The 27,781-nt window shown below is 35.7% G+C and overlaps 4 protein-coding genes across 4 annotated transcripts; 3 read left to right on the top strand and 1 right to left on the bottom strand.

The window, feature by feature from the left end:
• The first annotated feature begins 424 nt into the window (after positions 1 to 424).
• On the top strand, positions 425 to 9,777 carry LOC145905696 (DNA excision repair protein ERCC-6-like). The gene is made up of 27 exons (XM_082992962.1): positions 425 to 497; positions 817 to 979; positions 1,644 to 1,754; positions 1,813 to 1,886; positions 2,134 to 2,314; positions 2,453 to 2,663; positions 2,981 to 3,111; positions 3,166 to 3,255; positions 3,315 to 3,461; positions 3,705 to 3,892; positions 4,013 to 4,104; positions 4,186 to 4,313; positions 4,447 to 4,551; positions 4,849 to 4,967; positions 5,084 to 5,203; positions 5,512 to 5,660; positions 5,806 to 5,903; positions 5,981 to 6,110; positions 6,315 to 6,373; positions 6,596 to 6,676; positions 6,739 to 6,786; positions 6,858 to 6,971; positions 7,294 to 7,419; positions 7,702 to 7,812; positions 7,895 to 7,997; positions 8,817 to 9,154; positions 9,392 to 9,777. Exons 1-27 carry the CDS (start codon positions 475 to 477, stop codon positions 9,497 to 9,499), a joined length of 3,348 nt encoding a protein of 1,115 aa, XP_082849088.1. The 5' UTR covers positions 425 to 474; the 3' UTR covers positions 9,500 to 9,777.
• A 220-nt stretch (positions 9,778 to 9,997) lies between these two features.
• Positions 9,998 to 14,077, bottom strand: LOC145907085 (glutamate receptor ionotropic, NMDA 1-like). Its single transcript, XM_082994520.1, has 8 exons — positions 13,899 to 14,077; positions 13,177 to 13,315; positions 12,988 to 13,116; positions 12,707 to 12,850; positions 12,368 to 12,590; positions 12,023 to 12,189; positions 10,770 to 11,901; positions 9,998 to 10,644 (listed from the first exon to the last, which is right to left on the bottom strand). Exons 1-8 carry the CDS (start codon positions 14,075 to 14,077, stop codon positions 9,998 to 10,000), a joined length of 2,760 nt encoding a protein of 919 aa, XP_082850646.1.
• Positions 14,078 to 14,385: 308 nt separating this feature from the next.
• LOC145906729 (fasciculation and elongation protein zeta-2-like) lies at positions 14,386 to 16,640 on the top strand. The gene has a single exon (XM_082994183.1). The coding sequence runs from the start codon at positions 14,512 to 14,514 to the stop codon at positions 15,754 to 15,756; it is 1,245 nt and encodes a 414-aa protein (XP_082850309.1). The 5' UTR covers positions 14,386 to 14,511; the 3' UTR covers positions 15,757 to 16,640.
• Positions 16,641 to 16,643: 3 nt separating this feature from the next.
• Positions 16,644 to 22,296, top strand: LOC145906728 (negative elongation factor D-like). The gene is made up of 15 exons (XM_082994182.1): positions 16,644 to 16,741; positions 16,998 to 17,113; positions 17,223 to 17,332; positions 17,871 to 17,980; positions 18,357 to 18,464; positions 18,717 to 18,872; positions 19,011 to 19,141; positions 19,593 to 19,764; positions 20,091 to 20,222; positions 20,288 to 20,424; positions 20,518 to 20,632; positions 20,763 to 20,891; positions 21,079 to 21,186; positions 21,298 to 21,427; positions 21,568 to 22,296. Exons 1-15 carry the CDS (start codon positions 16,694 to 16,696, stop codon positions 21,600 to 21,602), a joined length of 1,737 nt encoding a protein of 578 aa, XP_082850308.1. The 5' UTR covers positions 16,644 to 16,693; the 3' UTR covers positions 21,603 to 22,296.
• Positions 22,297 to 27,781: the final 5,485 nt, after the last annotated feature.

Here is a 27,781-nt window from a genome sequence, read left to right as displayed (position 1 = left end):
ACATAAATGGCGTGGCGATATTTTCAACAATACGCAATACATGAAAACTTGTGAAAATACCATTGGCGCGAATTTACAAAGTTGTGATTGTTTTGCACTTGAAATAAAAATGTTAACATTTAGTAAGGAATTATTTCAATATGCAGCTTCCAAAGTTTAATTTAAGTTACGTATCTTCTACACCACCACTGAAAAAGTTTAAGTGTATGCTTTATTATTGTGCTTCGGTTGAAAACAAGACATGGTGCTTCTGCGATGACCTCAGGCGCACATTGTATTCTTTTGTTAATTTTCTAATTTGAAGTTTGTTACTGTTTATATGCATTAAAAAACGTACTTTGGTTGTTTTTGCAACGAACTTTTACCCATGCCTGGTTGTAGGCCAACTTCAAAAGTTTTTAAACTTCAAAAATTTTGTTTTTTTAGATTTGAAGTTAAAATGTTGTAATCCATTTGCTTGGAGAATCAAATACCATGGCGGGTGTATTGGCAAACAGGTGAAGGTGAACTATGCCAAAACAATATTAATATTGTAATATAGCCTACCCCAGATTGGAAAGTTTGTTGCTTGCATCAGTTGCATGGAGGTTTTTTTTACGTCGATTAGTAATTGCGTGCACTATGGCAAGTTTTTTCGTATGTTCATGCATGAGCTCCTTTTTGTTGCGAAGATTATCAGTAAATTTTCGGAAAAGTTGCATATTTTTCAATCTGGTATATACCTTTGTCACATGGTTTTTAAGGCTTAATTTGGGTAGCCTAATTAAACAAACAGTTATCACAATGAAACTAAAGAAAACATTTAATGGTTTGCAGAGAAAACGTGCCAGACACAACACAAAGGGAGGTAAAGAAACTGGTCCAGGATGCAAAAACATATGCCAGTGAAGGAGAGTTATACAAATCACTGCGGAACTTTAAAAAAGCTTACCAGCTCTGTCCAACTGAAAAAATCTTGAGCAGAATAAAAAGAATTGAGGTATGTTATCTTTTTTGTTAAAATTTTATAATAAGTTTATACATTGTTTTTATGATAACACTGTTTAAAACAAATAAAATATTGAGCAGCATTTGGTAAGTATTTTATGCCTTTTAGTTTGTTAAACTCCCACATATGCATTTTGTAAACGAGACCAATTGAGTACCACATGTACTCGATTTTAAGCTGTGGCTTAATAAAGTTTTTTCACCTACCGTTTGTGATGCTTACAATCGAGGGCGGCTTACATTGTTTAATGCCAAGCGGATATTTTGTCTGCGGCTCTGAGGTTTAAGAAAATTCACCTTTAACTTATTCTGCCATACCAGTACGTTTTATCAAACACAGTTATCAGCGTACCCAAAAATTTTAAATGACAGGTTTGTTGACAAATATTGTTGTAGGGCACCTAAGTTTGCCTTACCATTTACGTGCAGCTTACATTTGAGGACGTCTTATATTAATTTTTTAACATCGTCGACTAAAATTCGAAGGTGGCTTGCAATAGAGTAAATACGGTATGGCATTACCAAATGAAACACAGCATACAGACAGCAAACCTGCACCTTTGTTATGTTTGCCCCAAATATATTTAAGTATCACAAAGCTCTGTAAGCAGTAAAACTTGCTATGTGTTATTGCAATTATTGTGACTTATTTAAAGCAAGTAATTGCTGAAGATGAAGAAGGTAGTGATGAAGATTACGGATTTGTGGAACTTGACAATGGTTTGGTTATTTACAAGAAACTGGTTGAAAGATTGTATCCTCACCAGGTGATTACTGTCTGTGTGTCACAACTAACACATTCATGATTCTCATATTTGTTTCCAGATCAATGGAATCAAGTGGATGTATGATTTGTTCAGAAAAGGAAAAAAAGGTGGAATTTTGGCAGATGACATGGGGTAAGTACTTATCCTAAAAATATAGAATTTGATGGAATTTAGAAAGCCCAACATTAACTACAAGATTTTCACATAAAGTCTAATCTTAGTTGGATTTTTTCAATCTTAAGTGGTTGAAGTGCAATAATTACCACTTACTACATTACCAGTATATATTTGTTTAAAAGTACACCAAATATATCATTAAATTTTTGGCAGTTGCATCAATATTGCTTATATTTCCACTAAAAAAAACGTTTTTTCTCAGGTTGGGTAAAACCATACAAGTGATAGCATTTATCTCAGCCATGTTCGATATGAAAAAGGCCAAGAATATTTTGCTTGTGATTCCATTGTCTGTAATCCCGAACTGGGTGGCGGAGTTTGAAAAGTGGGCACCAGGAATAAAGATTGAATGTTTTCATGGTGCCTCAAACAAAAGAAAAGCTGTAAGTAGCCTTTAAACCAATTAAAAGTTATGGTTCTAGACTTTTTGTCATTCAGTGTTAGAGTCAAATGACTTGGTTTAAAGAAACAAATCCACTTTTACTTTGTCCAGTTGTAGCCTTCAACATATGTTGTTCTAGGTTCTTCAACAGTGCATGAGAAAAAGAAGTGTTTGTATAACAACGTATGGACTGATTGTTACTCAGTGGCAAGCATTAGGTGAAACTTTACATGGTACAGAATTTGTTTGGGATTATATTATTTTGGATGAGGGTCATAGAATCAAAAACCCTTCAAAAACAACAAAGAGGTTACATTCTATCCCAGCAAGAAACAGAATGATTTTGACAGGTATTGCATGGTAATTGTTGGAGGGTTGGACCAATTAAAACCACTCCTCTATGAATTGGAGCTTTATCATTGAGTGTATAAATTGCAAGTTTAATATCCTAATTGTGTCAAGCTGTTTGCACTTCAGATAAGAAAAGCAAGTTAATAAATGTTGCAAAATGCCAACATTTACTATAAGTGTTACCATTCACAACTGTGGATTTAATTGTTGGATGGATTTTTTTATGTTGTTTACAACAGTTTTTTTTTATTAAAATATGTTTTGCTGGTATTACCATGCTTATATCAAGGCAAAGTATGAAAATTACTTGTTTTAGGTACACCTGTTCAAAACAAGATTCGGGATCTATGGGCACTTATGGATTGGATAACTCAAGGGTCTTTGCTTGGAACCCAGAAAACTTTCAAGTCAAACTATGAACAACCAATAGAACGAGCAAGACAAAGGGTAGAGTATTGTCTGTGTTAATGTTTACATGTTATTTTGAAAATTTCTGTGAAGGATACATGTGCTGCCGAAATTCAGCTGGGAAATTCCATGGCAGACAGCTTAAGAAAACTCACTGAGCCTTACATTCTAAGAAGAACAAAGGTAACTACTTCTTTAATATCTGTGAAGTTACATCGAATTTTTTTGTCGATTACTTGCAGGCGAGTTTATCAGCAATAGACAAAGAGAATTTGTGCCCTGATGAAAACCTAAAACAGAAAATGGTGGATGGTGCCCAGGATAGTTCAACTGTTTCAAAGCAACCAGTTTTTCCTAAACTTTCAACTAAAAATGATTTTGTTGTTTGGGTGAGTAGAGTTTTAATTAGTTTGTCTAGGAACCTCTATATTTTTAGGACAATCATTCAAAATTCTACAAAATTCAGATTATTTCATATGAATGAAATATGTAGAATTTAATGCTTTAATCATCTAAAAATTAACTTATTTTGAATTGCTACTGAGGAAATATTATAGAGGAAAAATGTCAACTCATCAATTGAAAATTTTCCATCCATTGGGACAACACATTCATAACTTACTATATTTCAGGTGTACTTGTCACAAGTGCAGCAAGATATTTATAAAGACTTTCTTGAGTTGGACAGTGTTAAGGAACTTCTCACAAGTCACAGATCTCCACTTGTGCATCTCACTATACTGAAAAAGATCTGCGACCATCCTCGACTTTTGTCAACCAAAGCTTGTATAGAACTTGGGCTACAACCAAACAATAAATCGTATGTTGAGGCAAATCAATGAACAATTGTAGTAAAAATTTATCATATATAACAATAAACAAAAATTTCTTTGGTGGAAGGGCAGTATCAACAACAAATTGTCAAAAAAGCTTTTTTTAGGATTCAGCATGATCTGAATTCAAGTGCTATCGAAGATTGTGCTGCAAATCGAATAGACAACATTTCTGATAAAACCCTAATGGAAGAATCAGGTTTGATATAATCTGAAATATCTAACTTCTACAGGAAGATATCCGAAATTCTACCAAACTAGATATCATGTTGGTTTTTAGGAAAATTGCAGTTTCTCATAGAACTGTTGATTCGCCTGAGAGAAGAAGGACATCGAACATTGGTTTTCTCAATGTCAAGAAAAATGCTCAACATCATTCAACGAATCCTCATCAATCATCATTTTAAGGTATGATATTTTTCCTATGTTGTCAACTACAGAATAACCCCCCAATATGTATGCCTTGTAACTGATCTTAACTTTTATTGATATGCTGTGTTATATCTTGCTTGGTCCATTTTTACCAGGTAAATGTTTGCAGATTATGCGACTCGACGGTCGTGTAACAAAGATGGCTGAACGTCAGATCAGAGTAAAAAAGTTTCAGGAAGATTCAAGTTATCATATATTTCTTCTAACTACTCAGGTCTCTGTGAAATGAGAAATTTGTCAAAACATTTATCACTTTTACCAATGTGTTCATTTAACCTTTGAAAAAAGTATGATTGTTTGATATCATATAACACAATGCCAAAAATGTTGGGGAACTAAATAAATGTTTTACTTGAATACAAACAACATAGCCAATGCAATAGACGAGAATTTTATGAGATAGACATTTTGATTGTTGTACTACAATCATTTTCTGTCAGTTATGTTCCTATGTTTTACTTGCACAGATTGGGAAATTACAAGCAGTTAAATTTATTTCTATGTGGTTTAGGTTGGTGGAGTGGGATTAACCCTCACTGCAGCTGATCGTGTTGTGATTTATGATCCAGCATGGAATCCTGCTACAGATGATCAAGCTATTGATCGAATATACAGAATTGGCCAAAAAAAGTAAGTTTGTAATACATGTGTTATGACATTGACACAGTGACAAATACTTGCTATGTGCTGCCACTGTTTATAACAAATTAAAAGTCAGAAATTTAGTAACTTGAAAATAATCACAGGAGTGTTGCAGTTTATCGATTGATAACATGTGGCTCCGTTGAGGAAAAAATATATAGAAGACAAATTTTCAAAAACTCAGTAATCCAACAGAGTGTTCAAGGAAGCAAAGATCCATACAGGTATTATAGCTTTGTTTTATTTCTTGTTTCTTAATGTAGAGCTAACCAAAAAAAAAACAACTAAAAGTTGGGTTGGGTTGGGTTGGGTGAGTTGCAAATGACTGGTTATAAAAAAAACACCAAGGTTAGTTACCCAGATGAGGTGCAGGCCATCAGTACTCCATGGTTGGGGAACTCTGACGATCAGTTGACTTGGTGTATGTTACTTAGTCCCTAATTTTTGTATGCTTACAATATCACAATATTGCTAAATCATGCAATTTCCTGGGAAGTGTATGTATATAACTAAATGACCAGTGTATGGTTAGGTATTTTACCAGCCAAGAGCTAAAGGAGTTGTTTATTCTGGATGACGTGAAATCAAGCAACACACAGTTACAGCTTCACGCCTTGCACGGTCACCAAAGGAATGTTGATGAGAAAATACAAGTTCATCTTGACTATCTACAAACCTTGGGTAGTGATTTCAGTCGTGTGCTAATAATTTTGTTTATGGTAAAATAAAACTTTCACAACCTGTATTTTAACCCAAATGGAGAAGTTAAGTAATTAATGTATCGAGATTTGATCAAAGTTTGCTGATGACATTTATATTGTTGCAGCAATGTTTGGAATCAGTGACCATGACTTGATGTTTTCATGCAAGCCTGATGACTTCGATTATGACAACGAAATGTCACAAGAATTGTTTGAAAATAAGGTTTGCTATTATTTGCTGAGTCACTGGTAAAGGAGTAATGCATTAACATTTTACCAAGCAACTTTATATCTTTTTAGGTTGAGGCAGCACAAAAGCAACTGATGATTGAGGCTGATCAATTAAATGGACAGCTGGAACCTGAACTTCGTTGGGGAGCATTTAACGAAGAAAAGAAAGAATCGTCTCCAAAAAATGATGAAAATGAGCGTATGAAATTACTGAGTGTTGATCTAACTAGAAATATTGATGTATCATTGTTAACAGTTTCAATGTATTCAGTGCACTTTTCTCAATATTTTTGAGATTTGTTGAGAATGTCTCACTTTTTTAACACATATTTTCAACAACGTATAATTGTTTCATACATTTTTTGCTAAAATTTGTGTTACTTATATGTGTTTTGTTTAACAGCTGTGTACCCCATCGAAGGACTAAGTGATAGGTTTGGAGGACTTGACTTTAAACCCAAGGTATCGTCTCTTTCCTGTTTTGCAACTTTAATTTGCGCAAGCTTCAAAGGTTTACCTGATATACTTGAGTAACTTTAGTTGTTTTGCAACAAAACCTTTTGCTGCTAATCAACATATAATTAGTTGGATGTGCAGACGAGCACAAGTTAACCAAATTCTTGCCTAACAAAGTAACCATACTGATCATCCACAGTATAAATATTGCAAAATCGATTTCTGCAGATAGATGAGGATGACCTTCCCACAATTAAGAAAGAAATGAAAGATACAGTCTTTGACAAATGGAATCTGGAAACAGAAAATGTTGTTTCTCTGTGTATTGATAAATTTTTTAGGGGTTTATAAACTCAGTCTTTTACTTTTAGATCAAGGAAAAGGCAACAACGTCAAAGGTTACTTCACCAATGCTTAATGTATGATATAAGAAACATACACTTGATATTCCAAATTATTTGGGAATAATTATTTTGTATTTATTTTGCAGAAATTTATCAAATCTGAACCAGATAAGGATGTTGATAATGAAGATGATGATGTGATAATATTGGGTGATTCCCCAGTTTCAAATCCCCCATACAAGAATTTTATTAAAGTGTCGGTATGGGTCGTTTCACAAAATAGAAATAACAAAGTTGATTTATCAACTGAAAATCCGTTTTTTATTACTATTTTGCCTTCAGTAAAAAGTGTAGAATACAAACATTTTAACACTCCGTCTATTTAGCAGAAATAATGTGAAGTTTTGACCTGATAAAAAATGCTAAGTTTCGTGCATCATTAGTTTGAATTTAAAATGTGCTTTTTTATCTTGTCATAAATAGACACAATTTAAATGAAACTTTAGCATGATATAAGCTGCTGTGTAATATAGAAGCAAACTACTTGTATTGAATCTATTTTTCAGAATAATCTGTTTTCAGGCTAAGGTCCCTAAACATGCTAAAGAAACTGAAGTGCTTGCCCCGAGCACGCCCACTTCTATGCAAAATGAGATTCCAATCTTTTCCACAGACAATAACAATAGTGAAGAAAATAACCCAACTATAGTAAGCTTATGTTTATTTGTGGTTTATTGCTTTTTTTGTTTTCAAACATTGAAAAATTGGGATCTAACCATAACTGCTGATGCAGGTCTAGCAACCACTGTATACTTTCGTAATCACACATTGTTTGTTTTTATTATGTGCCTATTAGTCTCTTTTCTATAACTGAATTGTCCTGCTTTGGCACTCTTTAAGAAGATATTTTTAATATCTGTTAATAAACATGTTTACTATTTTTGTTGTTGTTGTTGCTTGGTTGTCATATTTCATTTGTAACTTTCATAGATCGAAGACTCGTTTGTTGCTGAAAACTTGTCAGATGAGGAACCGGAAGCAGCTGAGGAAGATTGGAAAAAAATCTTTGCAAAATCCACTCCAATCACAACAAAAGTTATGGTAAGTTTTCAATCTTGCTTGTTTAGTAAAAATGTTTGATTTATTAATTTGATCAAAATTTGTTTTGCTAACATTTGTGCAGACATCAATACAATCACCTTTCAGTGAATCACCTTTAGTTACAACTAACAACAGAAAAAGAGCAGCAAGGATATGTGATGATGAATCAAGTGCATCATCTGAAGGTTCGTTTGCAATGATTTTCAAAAAACAAATGTAGATCACTTTATCCAGGTCAGAGTTACTCAACTCGTTTGGGTCCGCTGAGTCCGCCCTTTGTTTTTGAGGTCTCCATAGCCGTTGATACGCAAAGGGATGTACATTGTCCCGTAATACTGGCCTGGATACAGCCGCATCATTTCTTAACAATGCGGTTTGTTCCTGCGTTTTTCGTCAAACTTGGACAAACGCACGTGCATATACGCACCTTGAAAGTCGTGTGCTCTGCGAACAAAAGTTGGCTGTTCCATCGCGCAAATTACTGCTTGTTGTGAATGCTATACGTGGTAAATGTCCGAAAAAAAATCAAAAAGTCAAAATTTTTACTTCCATTTCGGACACTTGTTATTGAAATGAAAAAACCAGCCGCGGATCACTTGGCGCCCAAATTAGTTAATTCTGTGGACCCTCTTACCTTTTTTGAGGAGATTTCTCTATGGAATATCACTTAAAATTATTTGCGAAGCCCCATGTAGCCTCACACATAATTGAGCAATCTGCTAAGGAATGAACGACAAAAACGCGCTCTATGTAAACTAAGCAATTTTTGTTGAATTGGATGACAAAAATGTAAATATTGTTAATTGTTTCATCTTATTCTCCATTGTATAAAGACACAACTCAATCATCATGTATAGTCTTGGTATAGTAAAGTCTAATGTATTCGCAAAGTTTAGTTCGTGATTTTTTATTCCTTTTTTGCTGAATTTGGGCATTTACATTGATTTCAGTTTAATTATTCTGAACTAGCTATCCTTCAGTGCAACTTCTAATATTACTTTCAGATGAACTTCCTGTGGGTTTACATTCGCTTTCCTACATTAATCCCCCAACAACCTCCGACATTGAGGAAAGAAGTTCTGTTTCTTCCCATGGTGAAAACCGTATAGAGGAGACGTCAGCAACGAACTCGTTACAGCGAGAACTTGCAGAAACATCGAATGACGTCACAAATCTAAGTCATACCCGACAAGAAGATCTTGAACTGACAGAGTACAATACTGATGATAATGTATCTCATGGAAAAAGCAATTCAGTATCCGATGACGTAAGCGTGTGTGACGATGTCAGTATATACGACGAGGATCTGGAAGTCGGTGACGCCTGTAGTGTGCACGACTCAGTGAGTACAAATATTCTGTTTCATGAAAATTTTTAACTTAACTGCAAATTTTTGTGCAGTAGTTTTTGTGTCTGTTAACATCTAATTGTTTTAAAAAATTCAACTAATCTAATCTCCTGGAACAATGAAACGTATACTTTTATTCACCGACGTTTCGAATGCTGTTCAACCAACCGTAATATTTTGACATGTTCGTGCAAAACCTGTTACTCTTTAATGGTGGAATCCGTTTTATAGCAGGAAAAAGACGATTCTGACGCCACGGACGAATACTACCATGAACACATAAGTTCCGAGGACGAAATCAAGTTTACTTTATCCGGAACATCAGAGGATGAGTTGTGAGGTGCTGATATGAAATTTTATCGAATTATGTGCAAAAACATTTCTTTTTCTGTATTGTTTTCATTCTTCCTTTCCTTCAAGCCAAGAAATTTGTATTTAATTATTCAGCAAATTTGGTGATTTGTAAAGCATATCAGCGAGTAGATTTTGGTAACCACCATTTTAAAAATTTAATACTGTAGTATTTGCAAATTTGTTAATGTTAACTCTGTACTGTAATGAAACCAGCAAGACGTATATTGTGTCTGTGACGATCTCCATTTGTATTGTTCAACATTTACTAAATACGCAATAACAGTGCTTCATTATTTGGTTTCAAATGTAAAGTGTTGCGGACAACGTTTAAAACTGGTTTTATGTCAGCATACTGGTTTCAATAAATAAACTAATACTAATATCTGATGGAAACTTAACTCCAGCAACGTAAAAATTTTAATAAAACTTAGTGTAGTGATACTATTACATCTCAACGTGTCAGGCTCCACACCCAAATCCTTTTCACCATCTATCCAAAGATTTTGATCGTCGCAAATTTGTCGATTTACGTTCGGCGAATCTTCTCGAGGTATTTACTCGCTTGCTCACAAGATCTTCGGCTGCATCTAGTGATGGCAATTCAAGTTTTGAAAATTTGTCAAGGCAGCCACCGAAAGGGTTCCAATTTTGCTTTATATCCATATAGAGACGTTGGCGTCGACGGCGAAAAGCTTCCCAAATACTTTGTGGCGCAATGGGATCACTAGCTTTGACGTCATAGAAGCAAACAACCAACCACTCGAGCGTTAGCACAATAATTCCCACGCCCATGGCTATAAACACGAAATAAAAAACTCCGGCGAGATCGCTAAATGTCAATGGGCGGAAAGAGTTTTCCACGCTTATGCCCAAGTAATTGCACCCCTCTAAACCTTGGAAATATTTCTGCCAAAGCTGATCAAGAAATCCACGTTCTTGTAGCTGCTGTAGGTGTTTTGCCAGAACATTGTAATGTGGCGAATCCTTATTGATAAAGAAGGCATACTTGATCGCTCCGAAGCCTACATCGACCGTTTTCAAACTGCAGTTTGATTGCACAGCACTTATATAGTCCAGTGAAATGGAATCCCAAAGCAGAGCAAAGATTCCTTTTTCAACCAGCTGTAAACCTAAAAGTGGAGCGTTTTGCATAACCGAAGTGTTTATTTTAATTTTAGGTATATTTAAAAAACATGTTTAAAAGCTTTATAAAAAATAATTATAACTCAAACGAATATATCAAAATCGTTTGTACCTGCACTAACATTTTGGACCACGTGGTGTATTTGGTCTGGATGATTTTCTAACCAACTAAATAATTGTCCACCCATCTTGGACCTAGATGTTTCGAGCTGTGTTTCCACTGCACTATTCTCAACGGTTCCGAAGCCAACTTGATCTTGAAGTAAAAGGTCCTCTATCGAGTTTATGGTGTACAGCTTTGGGTCGTGACGTAGAACTACGCCTACTAAATTGGCTGTGAAGTTTGCCACTAAAATAACTGCTACCAAGTACCATGTGACACTAATTACCCTTGCTGATATTGACCTCGGCACGCGTTCAGGTGTTTGCCAAAACAGGGCGGCCCAGACAAAGTAAAGGGCGTTGTTGAGTCCCATTCCTCGGTTGGCGTCTGACCTTTCCTCTTTAAGTTTTCGTTCACTCTTCGTCAACTTCATCCGTCTCGGCACACGATGCTCTGATTTAGAAGTGTGAAAAAATCGTCCTCGAATTCCATATGGACTGACTTTTGAGAGAAAGACAAGAAAAACCGAGACCAGAACGACGCTTATAAGTGTAGCGTGGTATACGCTTGTGTCGAATGTGTACAGGAAAGCGAACGCACTGTATTCGTAATCCGATTCCGCTGTCAAATAACGCTGTATAAGAAATTTCAACTTTAGATCCAAGAAAGCTGGAAGAAAGACGCCAACTTGAGATCTAGCCTCGGTAATTGTGATGGAACCTATAGCTACATCCACTTCACCGCGTTCCACCTCTCCTATCATTCCATTCCAAGACCCATTTTCGCTGTTGATTCCTCCGTATTGACCGTCTGCAACCAGTCTCAGACTGTACGTAAATCCGATTGATTTGCTCCATTCTTCGAGTAGGTCGACACAGTAACCACGAAGAATAGAAGAGTTGGAAGGTGATGGAAACACAAATGGAGTCTCAACTATGGTTGTAATGCGGAGGAAGAATGTGTGTAAGGAGTTGACAGTTTCCAATACAGCTTTTCTGTCCATAGTTAGACCTGTTAAGGTGTCCAAGGCACCGATGTTTGTCCAATCAGCTTGTTTGGAACAAACCACATCAAATGTATCCAATGAAGGTTGGACGGCTGTAAACTTGTGAAGATTTGATAGAACCTGGTGCTGTGGATTCTGCAATAAATTTCGTAGCTTTGCTTATAATCTAGATGGTATTATCCATTTCTTTCAAAAGCTAAATATTTTTATTTAACCATTTGACTTTTATGGTCAGCTATTTACAGTAGAAAAATACCTGCATGTTACATGACGCGTTTAGGGTAGCCGAAAGTGCTGCGATGGGTGCCAAGTACATCTTGATTTGGTAAAGATCAGAGTTATTGAATTTGGATTCAAGATAATAATTCAAGTTTTGCTGAAAGAGACTGCCGACATTGTTTCGTTGCTGAAATCCAATAAGCCCTGAAATTGCGTGAAATCAATACGGGTTACAATTCAATCAAAACAAAACCTAGTTCAAAGTGTTGTGGTTTTTATATGATCAGAACTAAAAATTAAATTATTTTGTGAAAAAACTTCTCCTTTCTCCACGTGTAAAATTTGTACATTTCGAAAGCCACACCAGCACAAGATCAAATACCATCAAAGTACACCGCTGAGCCGTTTTGTGTTCTTATCTTTTCTACTTTACGGTTGCTTATATCGTCATCTACCATCCACATCCAACCTCTACCAACTGTCATGTTTAAAATGTAAGCCTCAGTAATCAGAGAATAAGCAAGGTCAGGTTTTGCAGATATTAAAATTGCGTGAGGCTTCCGCTTAGCAGTTTTGCGGAGAACTGTTTTCAGTGAATCGCCTTTCTAAAAAAAGAATTATTTCGTTACATCAAAAGAGAACACTTATCAATTTTTATTCATTGTGCACAAATTTTGCATTGGTTGACAAACAATATATATCTATACAAGAACAACTTAACCTGAATGAAAATAGCCCTGATTTTCATCTTATTTTCTTCATCGCATTGCCGGATGTGTTCTACGGTGTTTAAACCATCCACATCACTACCGACTAATATCGTCAAATTTTTATGATCGTAGTACTGTGTCAAGTTCCAAATACTCTAAAACAATGACATCATATTCTACAGCATCAGCAGCGGTTTTGTCAGAAGTTTCCGTGAAAAACAACAACAACAAAACCAAAAAAACAAAATAAATAAGATTGAAAAGACCAAAATTTTTTTTCCAACCATCTTACCTCAGCTCTCCACGAACTCACAGGTTTTATGTGTATAAGGTTGGGAAATCTCGAGTCATCGTCATATATCGAAGGCAACGGCTTTGGAAAGACTTGGAAGGCCTTGGCAGAAGTAACAGGGGGGTGAACCTGAGCATATTTGTAAAACGTTTAAAATTTTAAATGGCGTGCCTGATTTGACATATTTACCATTTCAAAATACGTAGCTGTATTTGGTCCAACAACAAGCGATAACTCATTTTGAAGAATAATTTTTTCAAGTTTCCAAACCATTTGGTTTTCTGCGTATTCCAACGTTTCCCTGGACGTTGCATTGATCGAAATAACTCTGTAGCATGACAGTCAAATTTTTTAATCTAATTTTTGCACAATGTTGAAAGTGCTCTTAAACGCGGTAGTGTTCAGGTAAAAAACACACCTAACACAGTTCTCGACCTTTTTTCTATTGAGCACCGATTAAAAAATAGCTTGCCGCAGGGTTAAGCTACTGCCGCAAAATTTTTTTTTAAATGGCGCATTATATTTTTATCACGCCACACTGTATACAATACAGACAGAATAACGTACCTATTGTTGAGTGTAAGATATGTGCTCAGTAAAAGCAATGTCTTTTATAAAAGGAAAATATAAAAGTCCCATGTATTTATTTTTAAAAGAACATGCTAGCATTCGATTTGTTTTCAGTTGCCCAGTTTTTTTTTCAATTTGACTCGTCAGTTATATTATACCGCTGTACCGACCTAAAATCTAACATTTAGGACTTGTGACGAAGTGTAACGTCTGCGCTATCCACTTTTTCAATTAGTGGCATTTTTGCAATTGAGCTATTGTTTTTGTTTTGGGTTAAAGATATTTAAAGACAGTTTAGAAAATGTAATAACTCGAATTTACTTTTTAACTTGTACACTTACTTAACATTGAGCTTCCAGCCTCCAGGAAAGTAAGTTTTATTGTCTATCCATTTGAGAGCTTTTCTGAAGGTCTTCGTTTCTTTGCCTTTGAAGTGTCCAAACAAACCCACATTTAAAGTGCAGCTGTTGACTATAAGTAAAACTGACCAAAGACTTAGAATATGCAAGACGTACTTCATCGTCAATTTCGAATGTTGATTCGTAATCGTATTGCAAACAAAAACTACAAAGGAATCGCAGTACCGTTGTTGCATCACAAAGGGTTTGTTTTATCACTGAGCCGATCTGTTCGATTCGGCAAAGTAGATATAAACAAAAACCACCCTGTCACTGCTATCTGGCGGCTGTAAGTTTAAGATAGTTGAAGAATATTTTTGCAAGCATAGGAGCTTTTAAAAGCAAAATGTTAAATGTGATTTCAATTGATTTTAATGGTTAGTGGACCATGACGCAGTAATCAATCGTTCATGCACTGACGCACACACACAAAGTTTACTGAAGTTAGCAGCAAAAAGGCAGTTTCAGGCACTTGCTATTAGTAATATAGCTGGTTAAAATGTTAAAAAACTGTCAGATGTAAATACGTGTTTTTGTATCTGGCGAGGTTTCCGGTATGGATGCTCCAATCGCTCAACTAGATGAAGAATGGGAGAACTTTTCTAGTTTTTCAACCAACCAAAAATTCGATCAAACAGAAACCTTTAAACACGATGAAAGTAAAACTTATGAGGAAACTGAAAAATTAAATGACAATTCTTTATTTGAAAATGCAGCTTACCACAGCATGGAGGATTTGGTTCATTCATTCGAGGAAACGCTTTCCTCATGTTTTCGTATAACTTGCACTGGAGGATTAACTGACAATGAACAAGTAACATGTCTTGAAGATAACATACTGCTTGAAAACTCTATTTGGAAAAGACTAACTGATAACTATGGCTTAGTTCAACCTTTAAATTGGAAAGCATCACATATACGTAAACTTCATATTCCAGCTCTAGAATTGGCATTCAAAAAGTTGCCCCTCAATAAAAGTGAAGGTCTGGATAAAGAAGTTGAAGACCCTGACTTGTTAGAACAAATGGATTTGCACAAAATGGTTGAATATAATGTTTACAGTGACCAAAGTGATCCCATTTTCTTCACCCATTCTGTTGACACTGATGAAACAGTTATGCAGACTGCTGATGAAGTTATTCAAGAGTTGGAACAAATTATGATGAAAGCTGATGATGCGGACATTGCTGCTGATCTAGAAGTACAAGAACAGACTGGTATCATAATCAGTGAAACATATTCTGAAAATGAAGAGGTTCCATTTGATGCTGAGGTTCATAGACAGTCAGTTGGTTCTCCATCAAGCCAAGAAGAAAGTGGCAGAGCAATGGAGTTGAAATTCCTTAGTATTACGGAACTTAATTCAATTAGTGAACAGCTGGAATCGGAGGTAAAGTCCTTGTCAAGTGAACTTTTGCTGCAGTTAAATTATCGTGACGAACTTCAATTTGCAAATGAAGTCCGAAACTCATTGATATCCAATGTGTTAGAAGTGCAATACAAGCAAGAACAGTTCCGCAACAACAATAAATTAAGTATAGCATCATCAGCCACTAAGTTTAGTCGACTTAAGCGCAGTGCTACTGCTGATTCTATGTCAAGTGCTGATGGCCATTACCTTACCACCTCCATCCCTTGTAACAGAGGTGACTTATCAGTTGGTAACTTGCAAGCGTTAAACAGACTTTTAAATGCTATTAAGGCTGACAGCGATGATGTTCCATCAATGCTAACATCGTATATTTTGACAGTTTTGTGTCCAGCTCCTGCAACAAACAGTCAACATACCCTAAGATTGTGATGAATTCTGTTTCCATTAACTTCAGTGTTATGTTTTGAATTTCAGCAAACATACTTATTTTGCAATTTATTCACTTCAAATGTTTGCCTGTGTTTATTGTTTTAGCGCATTTATAATATTTCAGCCATAAATGTATTTTTGTGATAAATGTTTAGTAAAGCCATGCCAATAAGTGGCAAAATCTTTATGCTATGATTTTGTGGGAATTAGATCTTACAGCATGATTGTGATATTAAGTCTGATTTATGCCACGTAAATGAAGCAACTTGTTATTATGTACTGAAAAATTTACACCTCAATGTAGAAATGAATGCAGACCAATGGTGGTACCAAGGTAGCAGTTGATATCTAGTCAATATATTTTAATTTTTAATATTCATTCACTTGCATACCTTCATTTAATTTTTACACAGCACAGTATTATAGATTGTAAAATTTTTATATTGGCATCTGCTAAAGTGAGGGTTTACACATGTGATGTGCTTTCAATTCTGTTTATTATGTTTCACACAATTTTTCTATTTTACAAAACTCTAAAGCCGGACATTGTAGCATATTAATATTTCAATGTAAGAATTTGGCTCTATTTTGTGTTTAATAATATGCATGCCAAGTGTGATTCAATGATCAAGTTTTTTTGTTTGAACACAATGTATAAATCAAGTATTTCTGTAGCACAAAAACGTTTGTGTGTATTTATCTGCATCGCATGAGATGGTACTTTTAAAATCCTCACTGTTTGTTGTTTTTTTTGTAAAAGCTTTTTCCATACTCTCTTATACCCCCAACAAGCTGTGTGGTAAGTTGCTGAAATATGTGTGTATTGTTGATGTATTAAGTGCCACCAACAATTTGTTACAAGCATGATTTATAATTTTTTGCATGTTAGATTTCAGACAATTAGGCTGATTAATAAGTGAAGTTTTTTTTGTTAAAAATGGATGACAGCGATGGTTCTTGGGGTGATGAGCCAGACATGCAAGCGGTAAGTGTTCATATTCCCACATATTGGGTTAAAACTGGTTTTCTGTTAAACACTTGAAAGTTTGTTATTGGCTTTTGACATCCTGGCATCTGGTGTTAAAATACGAATGATTTAAAATTAATTTGCTGAGCTTAAACTGAAAAAAAAAACTCTTTCGCCCTAAAAAGGACATTATCAGTTTCCTATTCAAATAGATTCTAGTGATTTTTCATTTGATTTTTAAACTATCTTATCATATTTTTATACATGTAAACAGATGGATGCAACAGTTGATGTTGAGGATGATTCAGAGGCAGTGAAGCGGAACTGCATTTCCCAAATGGAAGGAAGGGATTTTATTATGGAATCATCAATTTTTACCTGCCTAAAAAAGTATGTTATGTGTTTTATATGAAATATTTAATGTGTGGGCTCAGTTAAAAATCACATATGATTTTCCCAAATTATCCTCTTTTAGCTTGTTATTTCTGTGTTTGTTTAGGTATTTTCAAGCTGGTGGAATGCCTGAAAGAGTTGTGGAGTTGTTATCGGATAATTACACAGCAGTGGCACAAACTGTAAACTTGTTGGCTGAGTGGCTCATCATGTGTGGTAAGGTTTTCTTAGGTTGTATACAGAACTTTCCCAAATGTTTAATGTATGAGGAAGATTTTTTTATTTATTTAATGAAAAGTGAAACACAAGACTACTTTGTTTTGTTTGTTAATTGAAAAGCATAAATGTCATTTGTTGCGTTTCTTAATTTGTACGATTGGTAAATTACATTTAGGTTGAAAAAAATTTAAGATAAGTTTCTGTGCATATTGCTGCTGGAAATAGCATTGCCTGCCAGAGCCTTTACTATAGTTTCATGCATGTTCTGATTTAAAGCAACACACCAAGGCACCAGGGAGTGAGCATTTTGGCAACCACTGGCTTATTGATTTTCAAACATCTTTTGTGTTTTTACAATGGACAATCCTCAAACCATGTTCATAATTAGAAGTCACATTTGATCATGCAGTGCTATATTGAAACTTTTGTGTATGGTATATGTCTATATTGCCTTTTTGTAAATGGAATATGTTTATATTGTGATAATACTCTTCATGTTTTAGTCAAATTCTAAATATTTGTCCATATCTTACAGGCCTTGCACCAACTGAAGTTCAGGATTTGGTTGAGGATCATTTGAAAGATTTGTTATTAAAACACTTTGATCCTAAAAAAGCTGATACAATTTTTACCGAGGAGGGAGAGGTTTGTATGCAGCCCATTTATATTCGAGGTTTTATAAAAAATATTTATCAAAGCAACTTCAAGTTTTTTTCAAATCATCAAAGCATAAACAGCTTTTTCATAATTGTATGTAAACATATTTAAAAATATTTTTAAAATAACCACTGAATTATTTCGACTTGCATTGTAGCTACTAAAATTTATTTATAAAATGTTTTTAATTAATTACCAATCATGATGAAATTTTTTAAAAGCTGCAACAATTGTTTACACTCATGGTGATATTTAGTTGTAAATACAAACTGCTCATTTCAGTCGGTGATTTTTTGAGGCAATGATACAAGAACAAAGTGGAGTCAAACATGTAATGTATGTTATTTTCCAATGCTATTTTCAGACTCCTTCATGGCTTGAAAGCATGATAGCTCATCAAAAATGGAGACAATTGTTTTATAAACTAGCTGAGGAATACCCAGACTGCCTCATGCTAAACTTCACAATAAAGGTGTGACCTTCTGTGATTTAACCTATGGAACTTGTCTGTTATTTTGTTAGGATGAAGTTTTTACTTGTATTGTGCTTTCCAATTGTTAGTCACGTTACCCAGTCAGGCATCGTATTTTTCAAGTTGCGAAATTGATTTATTTCTCTATATTGATTTTTTGGTTGTGAACAAGGGTTATTTAAAAATTTGTTTATGTTTGATTCAAATGTGATCAGTGTTCAAATTTTATCTTTATTGTATTTCTAATTTTAGTTGATATCAGATGCTGGTTATCAAGCAGAGATCACCAATGTTTCAACAGCTTGTACACAAATAGAAGTATTTTCTCGTGTTCTACGAACTTGTTTAGCCACAATATTGAAGGACGGAGGAGAAGAGGCTTTGAACCGCCATATTCCAGAATTTGCAGTAAATTATTATTTTATATCAATTAAGTTGTATTATGGAATTATGCTGTTTCTATATATACACAGTATTCTACCAAATCATTACTTTAACTTAAATAAAAAGTACACTATCCTCTACAAATTGGATTTGTCACAACAGAAAATGGTGTGTCATGCTGAGCATACTTATCTCTACACACAAGTTGTGATGGCTGTTCTTGCTCAAGAAAAGCGAGGTGGTTCTGTTGTAAGGAGAATTTCACAAGAAGTTCAGAAATATGCCAGACAAAAGTAAGAATTGTTTTCAAATCTGAATTTCTTATGACAATAGGAGTTACTCCACGCCATAAAAACAGGCAGGAAAACAAACCTTGTTTTTTTGTTAAACATTTTAAAGTCAATATTATTTCAAGAATTGATTTGGCGCCCAGATTATTGGTTGTTATGCCATAGTTATATTGATTGTGTAAGTGTGGTGGAACATAATACACCATTGTACTTACTACCTTGTCATGCATACCTATTTTACTAGTAAGAAAAATAAACTTTATTCCAGTGCATAACTTAACAATTTCCAAATCTGTAACACATGAGCTTTAAAGGTGTTTTAAGGCCTTGTAACTGTGTTTTCTAGTTTACATGAACTTTTTTGCACACTCATATTAGGTCAACATCCACTGAAATGTATTTGTATACATGATAAAGTTTAATTTCAAATGTAAACTTTGTTTGTTTTCTTCAGGGGTCATGATGTCACCCACATAACCCTGGCATTAGGAGGGGCCTCATCACACCCACGAGCAAGACAGGCAATCATGGCCATGCTGTCCAAAAGTCAATTAAACCCTGGGGATGTAACAGCTCTTCATAAACTTTTCTCGTCTGATGATCCTCCACCAGTGTCATTACTAAGGGTTGGTTTACAAATATTCCTTATAACTATGACCATTATTTTTTGACCTAAAAAATAAAACAAATTTTGACTTTAAAGAACTATTTTGACAAGTTTTGGCAAGTCAAAAAAATAATGGGCCTGCTAAAACAACATTTTTTTTGGTTCATCATAACTGAATGGTTGGAAGTAACTGCTTCATGTTACATTACATCACCCTAAAATAGTTTTTTAATTGACTCATATTTTTGGTAAAACCCTTTTATTGTTCTGCAAGCACAAACTACAAATAAAACGCATGTTATCATGATGTATGAAATATAAACCAACAATTAATTTTCTTATCAGAATCCGCTTTTTCTTGAACTCTTTGTGGATTCACTATTTACAAGCAAGGGGCCGAAGATTAATCCTGATCACAAACACAAATACATTTACCTTCTTGCATATGCAGCCAGTGTTAATGAGAAATGGCACAAGGTTAGTTGAAAACAAACTGGTTAAATAATATTTAAAATCAGTTTTATCAACAAATCAACTTTTAGGGTGACCGACGTTCCATTCTTCGTGATGAGCTTATCCAAACATCACAAGCAATTGACAAAGTGCACCACCTAGTGTGTGGAGGTCAGGGTCAGATGGAGCTCCTTGCGGAAATAGGAACATTATATCATTGCATAAGGTATCTAGACAAGATTCTGATTACATTTTTTTTAGTTTCACTAAAACAGTGCAAAATATCATCACATTTGTAACTATGTTCTCATTGCCACAGGTACCCTGTTGTTGCAACTGGTGTTTTGCGTTGGATTGAACAAACTGTTTCTGATTCTACCTACTTTGAGAAACAGATGGACCACACACCTTTACATTTAACGCTCCTTGATGAGGTAACTTAAAAACTTGGCAAGGCAGTTTATGCTGTAATGCACTCTTCAAAAACTTTTTTTATATTTATGTGTAATGTTGATGTTGTATACTTTAACATACATTTTCAACAGTATTTTTGTCAACCATTAGATAGTGTCCTGTCATCAACTTGTACATCTTGATGCCCTTAGACTACTTATTAAATTGTTTGAACAACCTTTTCCTGAACTTGACACCTTGGTACAGCTGGAACTGAAAAAAACTGTGTTGGATCGTATGGTAATATGTTTGCCTAGCGCTATACTTTGGAAAATAAGCATTAATTGTGCTGTCAGTGTTCAAAATATTATAAATTTAAAGTTTTAAAAGTTGCCTCACTTTTTGGAAAAATGTTTTACAACCAATTAATAAGAGTGTAATATTTATCACTGACAAAAATTAAGTGGGTGCTTTGATTTTTTTGTAGGTACATTTAATGAGTAGAGGTTGTGTTCTTCCTGTTGTGTCTTACATTCGAGAGTGCGCTGATAAACAAGACACTGACGTTTCTCTCATCCGTCATTTTGTGATGGAGGTGGGTTTGTTGGATGATGGGGAAGTAAATTTTTGTCAGGAGTGTAGATTGTTGAAATCGAGAATATTTTCTTTTAAAATTAAACTATAAATTTACATGTTATGATTTTAGGTGGTTGATATAATCTGCCCACCCTACACATCTGATTTTGTTCATATGTTTTTACCAATAATTGAAAACGACAACATTACGTCATCGCTTCGTAATGACGACGGAAACGACCCAGTGTCAGATTTTATTGGTAGGATATTTGCTTCATTTGTGTTTCAGCTAAAAATTATTTATTATAAAATGGTTTTAGTTTTGATTTGCACTACAATCTAAAACGTGCTTTACGTTACATAAATTTTGCAATTATTAACTTGTTACATTATTTTTCAGTTCACTGCAAAACGAATTTTATCATGGTTACCTGAGAATGAAAATATCGCAAGAAGTTCTTGGAACATGTTTTGAATCAAGTCGGTTGTGAAGAGAGTTCAGTGGAAATGTGTGGATCGGCGAAAAACTCGACATAATGAATAATTTGAACTGCCGGACTATTAAAACTCTTTATATTTATGTGCAAACAAATGAGGTGCACCCGTACAACACACTTGGAAATAAATCGAAACGGAGTGTCGTTGCTTGGTTGCTTCACTAACGTGAAGTTTTGTCCATCAAAAAAGCATGTCAGTGCTAAATTGCCGTAAACCGCTTTACTCGAAAACATTTCTGGTGGAAACTATTTTGACTTGAAAAATTTTTTCTGTTGGTGGGGTGGACGATGCAGATCTTTCAGTAAGATCGCAAAGAATTTTATTACACGGATAGATCAGTTGCCGGGTCATCTGTGTGTGAAAAACTTTGTAGAGTTTAGTTGTTAAAGTTACATCCCTTACGTGGGCAAAGTAAACCGCGTAACAAAATTTCCTTGTTGTAAGTTGCGTCCAAACGAAAATGCCTCTTTCATAATGCATCAGATCACATGATAAGGCAACAATAACGGGGGGTGTCGAACCTTGAATTGAATGAGCACAGATGCAAAAATATTCAAGTGGAGTTTGCAAAATGTGTTTTTATGCCCACCTCTTCTGTACATATTCGTGTGAAACTTATTTGCGGGACAATTGGCTTATGTCGCTTCACTGGGGGGTATTTTTTCCTGGTTGGATATTATTTTGGCAAATAAAATTAGGCCACATTTTACAATTTAAAGCTGGCCTCAACCTTCCTCTACACAACAACAAATCTTGCTGTTGGATATCTGGTTTAGAAGACCCCTCTGGGACTGATTTCATTTTTTCAACTTACCTTTTTACAGTCAAAAATATTTGCCGTAATGCGTCATATGCTACATAAATTAGGCAATACTTTGTTGGAAATCACTAAATGTTGCCTGTATCGTTTGATTTCACAATTGCAATGGAGATCCTACATACATAATTACAGTCATGTCTATACTCACGTTTTGCCGAAAACGAACTACTTCGATCACAATTAGTTTAAAAATAAACAATGTTACGTACAACAACGTATTCGAGTATACATAAAAATTCTGTCACAAGTTCAACCACATTGGACACCGTGACGTAACAGCCTCCCGATATTTTCTTCCCTGTTGTATTCGGTTTCTGTACTTTTAATGTAATTATAAATAAGTTAGTTCATAAAGTTAATGTAAACACTCTTTGCCCATTGGACAGTTTCTTAAGTTTTCATAATTCCTGACCAACTAGGAGAAATTTGCACATTTCTATACGAGATTGTAAGTTTTGTAATAGTTTGGGGTAGTACAATATGTGTGGTTGTGGGTATGTGCTTCAATTGTAGCTAAAATGTCAATTAGTTGAGGTAAAATTATCGACCAATGCTTGTGTTTAAAACCATAAAAAAAAACATAGCATTCTGTTTGGCAATCAAATATTTTTACCAAACCGATAATACACGAATCGGTGTTAACAAACTGCCGGATCCAAATTATCCGGCCGGATTTGATTGATAACTATAACCGGATTTGCCGGGTCAGATAATTTAGAGCTGGGAACATCACTACTCTGTGTGCACATAGTTGGCGATCATACACATTTTTTTGAAAGCTCACGGAAAGTTTACATAGAATTCAAGACGATAAGCTAAACCGTGCGCCTGGGGCAAAATCAATCTTTTCTTAGGTCGTAGCCAATAGCAGTGGTCGAGATCCGTGAAGATTATTGAAAAAAAACGCACATCGTAGATTTGTGACTTGCCGAATTTGCGCGTATAAAATAAACATATCAGGTGGCGCGCCTGCAGGTCTCGGCAAAAACATTTCTTGAAACAGCAAGAAAGTCGCCAGAATTATTATTTTCTTGCGTCCTTTTCATTGCGCTACAATCCATTCTTTACTTATATTACATTGCAAGTGCAGCGGATGTTGACGCCATTCACGTGTATGTCGTGAATGGCGTTAACAACACTTATGTCCGCTGCGTGTAAATCATTGCTGTTGGTGTATATCAAGTGCATCTTCCGCATGTTTTGCTGCACAAGACAGCAATGATTTCTGTGCAGTACAGAGGTGTTGGGTCTTGAGTACAATATTGGCCTTTAACGCAAAATCTGCTGAAAAGAGATTACGACCTATTTCTTGTTAGGTTAGTAGTTCATGCAACATGATCATCAGTTTATTTTTTTAACTCACCGCGAACGGCATTCATTTCAAAAGAACCTGGAATATTTTTAGATGTTTGTTTATTTTATCACGTTTCAGCAAAAAAAAACAACTAGACCATATTATGCAAAACGATGTCTAAGGTGCAAAAGCATGTATTTCGCTTTGAAAGAATTTCATTATTTTTTATTCTAAGCGCGATCCAAACGAAATTTAAAGCGAGCAGAAAATAATTTTGGCGACAAATAGAAATGGGCTCAGTTCGAAGCATTCTCATTATGGCAGTGTTTCAACACAGAGGAACAAAACACTTGGCGGTCTTCGGAATTTTGCCGCAAGCGCTTGAATTTCTACTAAACATAATAACTTAAACTGCTGGTGCGCCTGCTGGGTACAAATATGTATTCAAACTTTCGACAGGGCGCCCGAATTAAAAAAAAATTAAAAAAAAGTCTTATAAAAGTTGCGCAACAATTGCTCCTTTTTCTAGTTATTCTCATGGGTATATTAAGTGCTTTACGTTACATAAATTTTGCAATTATTAACTTGTTACATTATTTTTCAGTTCACTGCAAAACGAATTTTATCATGGTTACCTGAGAATGAAAATATCGCAAGAAGTTCTTGGAACATGTTTTGAATCAAGTCGGTTGTGAAGAGAGTTCAGTGGAAATGTGTGGATCGGCGAAAAACTCGACATAATGAATAATTTGAACTGCCGGACTATTAAAACTCTTTATATTTATGTGCAAACAAATGAGGTGCACCCGTACAACACACTTGGAAATAAATCGAAACGGAGTGTCGTTGCTTGGTTGCTTCACTAACGTGAAGTTTTGTCCATCAAAAAAGCATGTCAGTGCTAAATTGCCGTAAACCGTTTTTTACTCGAAAACATTTCTGGTGGAAACTATTTTGACTTGAAAAATTTTTTCTGTTGGTGGGGTGGACGATGCAGATCTTTCAGTAAGATCGCAAAGAATTTTATTACACGGATAGATCAGTTGCCGGGTCATCTGTGTGTGAAAAACTTTGTAGAGTTTAGTTGTTAAAGTTACATCCCTTACGTGGGCAAAGTAAACCGCGTAACAAAATTTCCTTGTTGTAAGTTGCGTCCAAACGAAAATGCCTCTTTCATAATGCATCAGATCACATGATAAGGCAACAATAACGGGGGGTGTCGAACCTTGAATTGAATGAGCACAGATGCAAAAATATTCAAGTGGAGTTTGCAAAATGTGTTTTTATGCCCACCTCTTCTGTACATATTCGTGTGAAACTTATTTGCGGGACAATTGGCTTATGTCGCTTCACTGGGGGGTATTTTTTCCTGGTTGGATATTATTTTGGCAAATAAAATTAGGCCACATTTTACAATTTAAAGCTGGCCTCAACCTTCCTCTACACAACAACAAATCTTGCTGTTGGATATCTGGTTTAGAAGACCCCTCTGGGACTGATTTCATTTTTTCAACTTACCTTTTTACAGTCAAAAATATTTGCCGTAATGCGTCATATGCTACATAAATTAGGCAATACTTTGTTGGAAATCACTAAATGTTGCCTGTATCGTTTGATTTCACAATTGCAATGGAGATCCTACATACATAATTACAGTCATGTCTATACTCACGTTTTGCCGAAAATGAACTACTTCGATCACAATTAGTTTAAAAATAAACAATGTTACGTACAACAACGTATTCGAGTATACATAAAAATTCTGTCACAAGTTCAACCACATTGGACACCGTGACGTAACAGCCTCCCGATATTTTCTTCCCTGTTGTATTCGGTTTCTGTACTTTTAATGTAATTATAAATAAGTTAGTTCATAAAGTTAATGTAAACACTCTTTGCCCATTGGACAGTTTATTAAGTTTTTCATAATTCCTGACCAACTAGGAGAAATTTGCTCATTTCTATCTGAGATTGTAAGTTTTGTAATAGTTTGGGGTAGTACAATAAAATGCGTGCCTGAAAACGATTGCCCGATTAGCAGTAAGTCGAAAATTTATGTTTTAATTTTGTGGCGAATAAATTCATTTATTTTCAATGTCAATATATCGCCTTTGTTAACAAATCCCAACCCTATTTTTCTAATTTTTGTCTGTGTTAATGGAACTTTTGCTCAGAACATAACATAACGTTTATGGAGTGAATTTTTGTAAGTGACAAATTCTGTTCATTTTTTAAAGTGTGCCCAAAGAATCAGATCCCTACGGAATGCGCTCGCTGCATCCCCAAGTGTCCCAAGTTCTATCTTTCATACGTACTGTTCCCGGTTTGTCTGAAAAATATTCCCAACGATTTCCCCTGTCTTGGTAAATGCACTTGCAAGGCGGGCACTTTTATGAGGAAAGATGGGAAATGTGTAAAAAAACAGTTTTGTCTGCCCGGATTTTCTGGGGCTAATATGCTGAACCTTGAAAACTCAGCATACCCTTTAACCCAACACAATGCGTCAGAAATTCCATGGGGTTTTGGTAACAACGGATCTCAACAAGAAAACTCCGGAAGTCCATGGGGTTTTGGTAACACCGGATCTCAACAAAAAGATTCCGAAAGTCCATGGGGTTTTGGTAACAACGGATCTCAACCAGAAGATTCCGGAAGTCCATGGGGTTTTGGTAACAACGGATCTCAACCAGAAGATTCCGGAAGTCCATGGGGTTTTGGTAACAACGGATCTCAACCAGAAGATTCCGAAAGTCCATGGGGTTTTGGTAACAACGGATCTCAACCAGAAGATTCCGGAAGTCCATGGGGTTTTGGTAACACCGGATCTCAACCAGAAGATTCCGGAAGTCCATGGGGTTTTGGTAACAACGGATCTCAACCAGAAGATTCCGCAAGTCCATGGGGTTTTGGTAACACCGGATCTCAACAAGAAGATTCCGGAAGTCCATGGGGTTTTGGTAACACCGGATCTCAACAAGAAGATTCCGGAAGTCCATGGGGTTTTGGTAACACCGGATCTCAACAAGAAGATTCCGGAAGTCCATGGGGTTTTGGTAACACCGGATCTCAACAAGAAGATTCCGGAAGTCCATGGGGTTTTGGTAACAACGGATCTCAACCAGAAGATTCCGAAAGTCCATGGGGTTTTGGTAACAACGGATCTCAACCAGAAGATTCCGAAAGTCCATGGGGTTTTGGTAACAACGGATCTCAACCAGAAGATTCCGGAAGTCCATGGGGTTTTGGTAACACCGGATCTCAACCAGAAGATTCCGGAAGTCCATGGGGTTTTGGTAACAACGGATCTCAACCAGAAGATTCCGCAAGTCCATGGGGTTTTGGTAACACCGGATCTCAACAAGAAGATTCCGGAAGTCCATGGGGTTTTGGTAACACCGGATCTCAACAAGAAGATTCCGGAAGTCCATGGGGTTTTGGTAACACCGGATCTCAACAAGAAGATTCCGGAAGTCCATGGGGTTTTGGTAACACCGGATCTCAACAAGAAGATTCCGGAAGTCCATGGGGTTTTGGTAACAACGGATCTCAACCAGAAGATTCCGGAAGTCCATGGGGTTTTGGTAACAACGGATCTCAACCAGAAGATTCCGAAAGTCCATGGGGTTTTGGTAACAACGGATCTCAACCAGAAGATTCCGGAAGTCCATGGGGTTTTGGTAACACCGGATCTCAACCAGAAGATTCCGGAAGTCCATGGGGTTTTGGTAACAACGGATCTCAACCAGAAGATTCCGCAAGTCCATGGGGTTTTGGTAACACCGGATCTCAACAAGAAGATTCCGGAAGTCCATGGGGTTTTGGTAACACCGGATCTCAACAAGAAGATTCCGGAAGTCCATGGGGTTTTGGTAACACCGGATCTCAACAAGAAGATTCCGGAAGTCCATGGGGTTTTGGTAACACCGGATCTCAACAAGAAGATTCCGGAAGTCCATGGGGTTTTGGTAACAACGGATCTCAACCAGAAGATTCCGAAAGTCC

This window comes from Ascidia mentula, chromosome 6, assembly GCF_947561715.1.
Source record: "Ascidia mentula chromosome 6, kaAscMent1.1, whole genome shotgun sequence".
In the NCBI taxonomy this organism is placed as follows: Eukaryota; Metazoa; Chordata; class Ascidiacea; order Phlebobranchia; family Ascidiidae; genus Ascidia; species Ascidia mentula.
The sequence above is the reverse complement of the archived record's forward strand: the minus strand, read 5'-3'. Positions and strand labels throughout refer to the sequence as shown.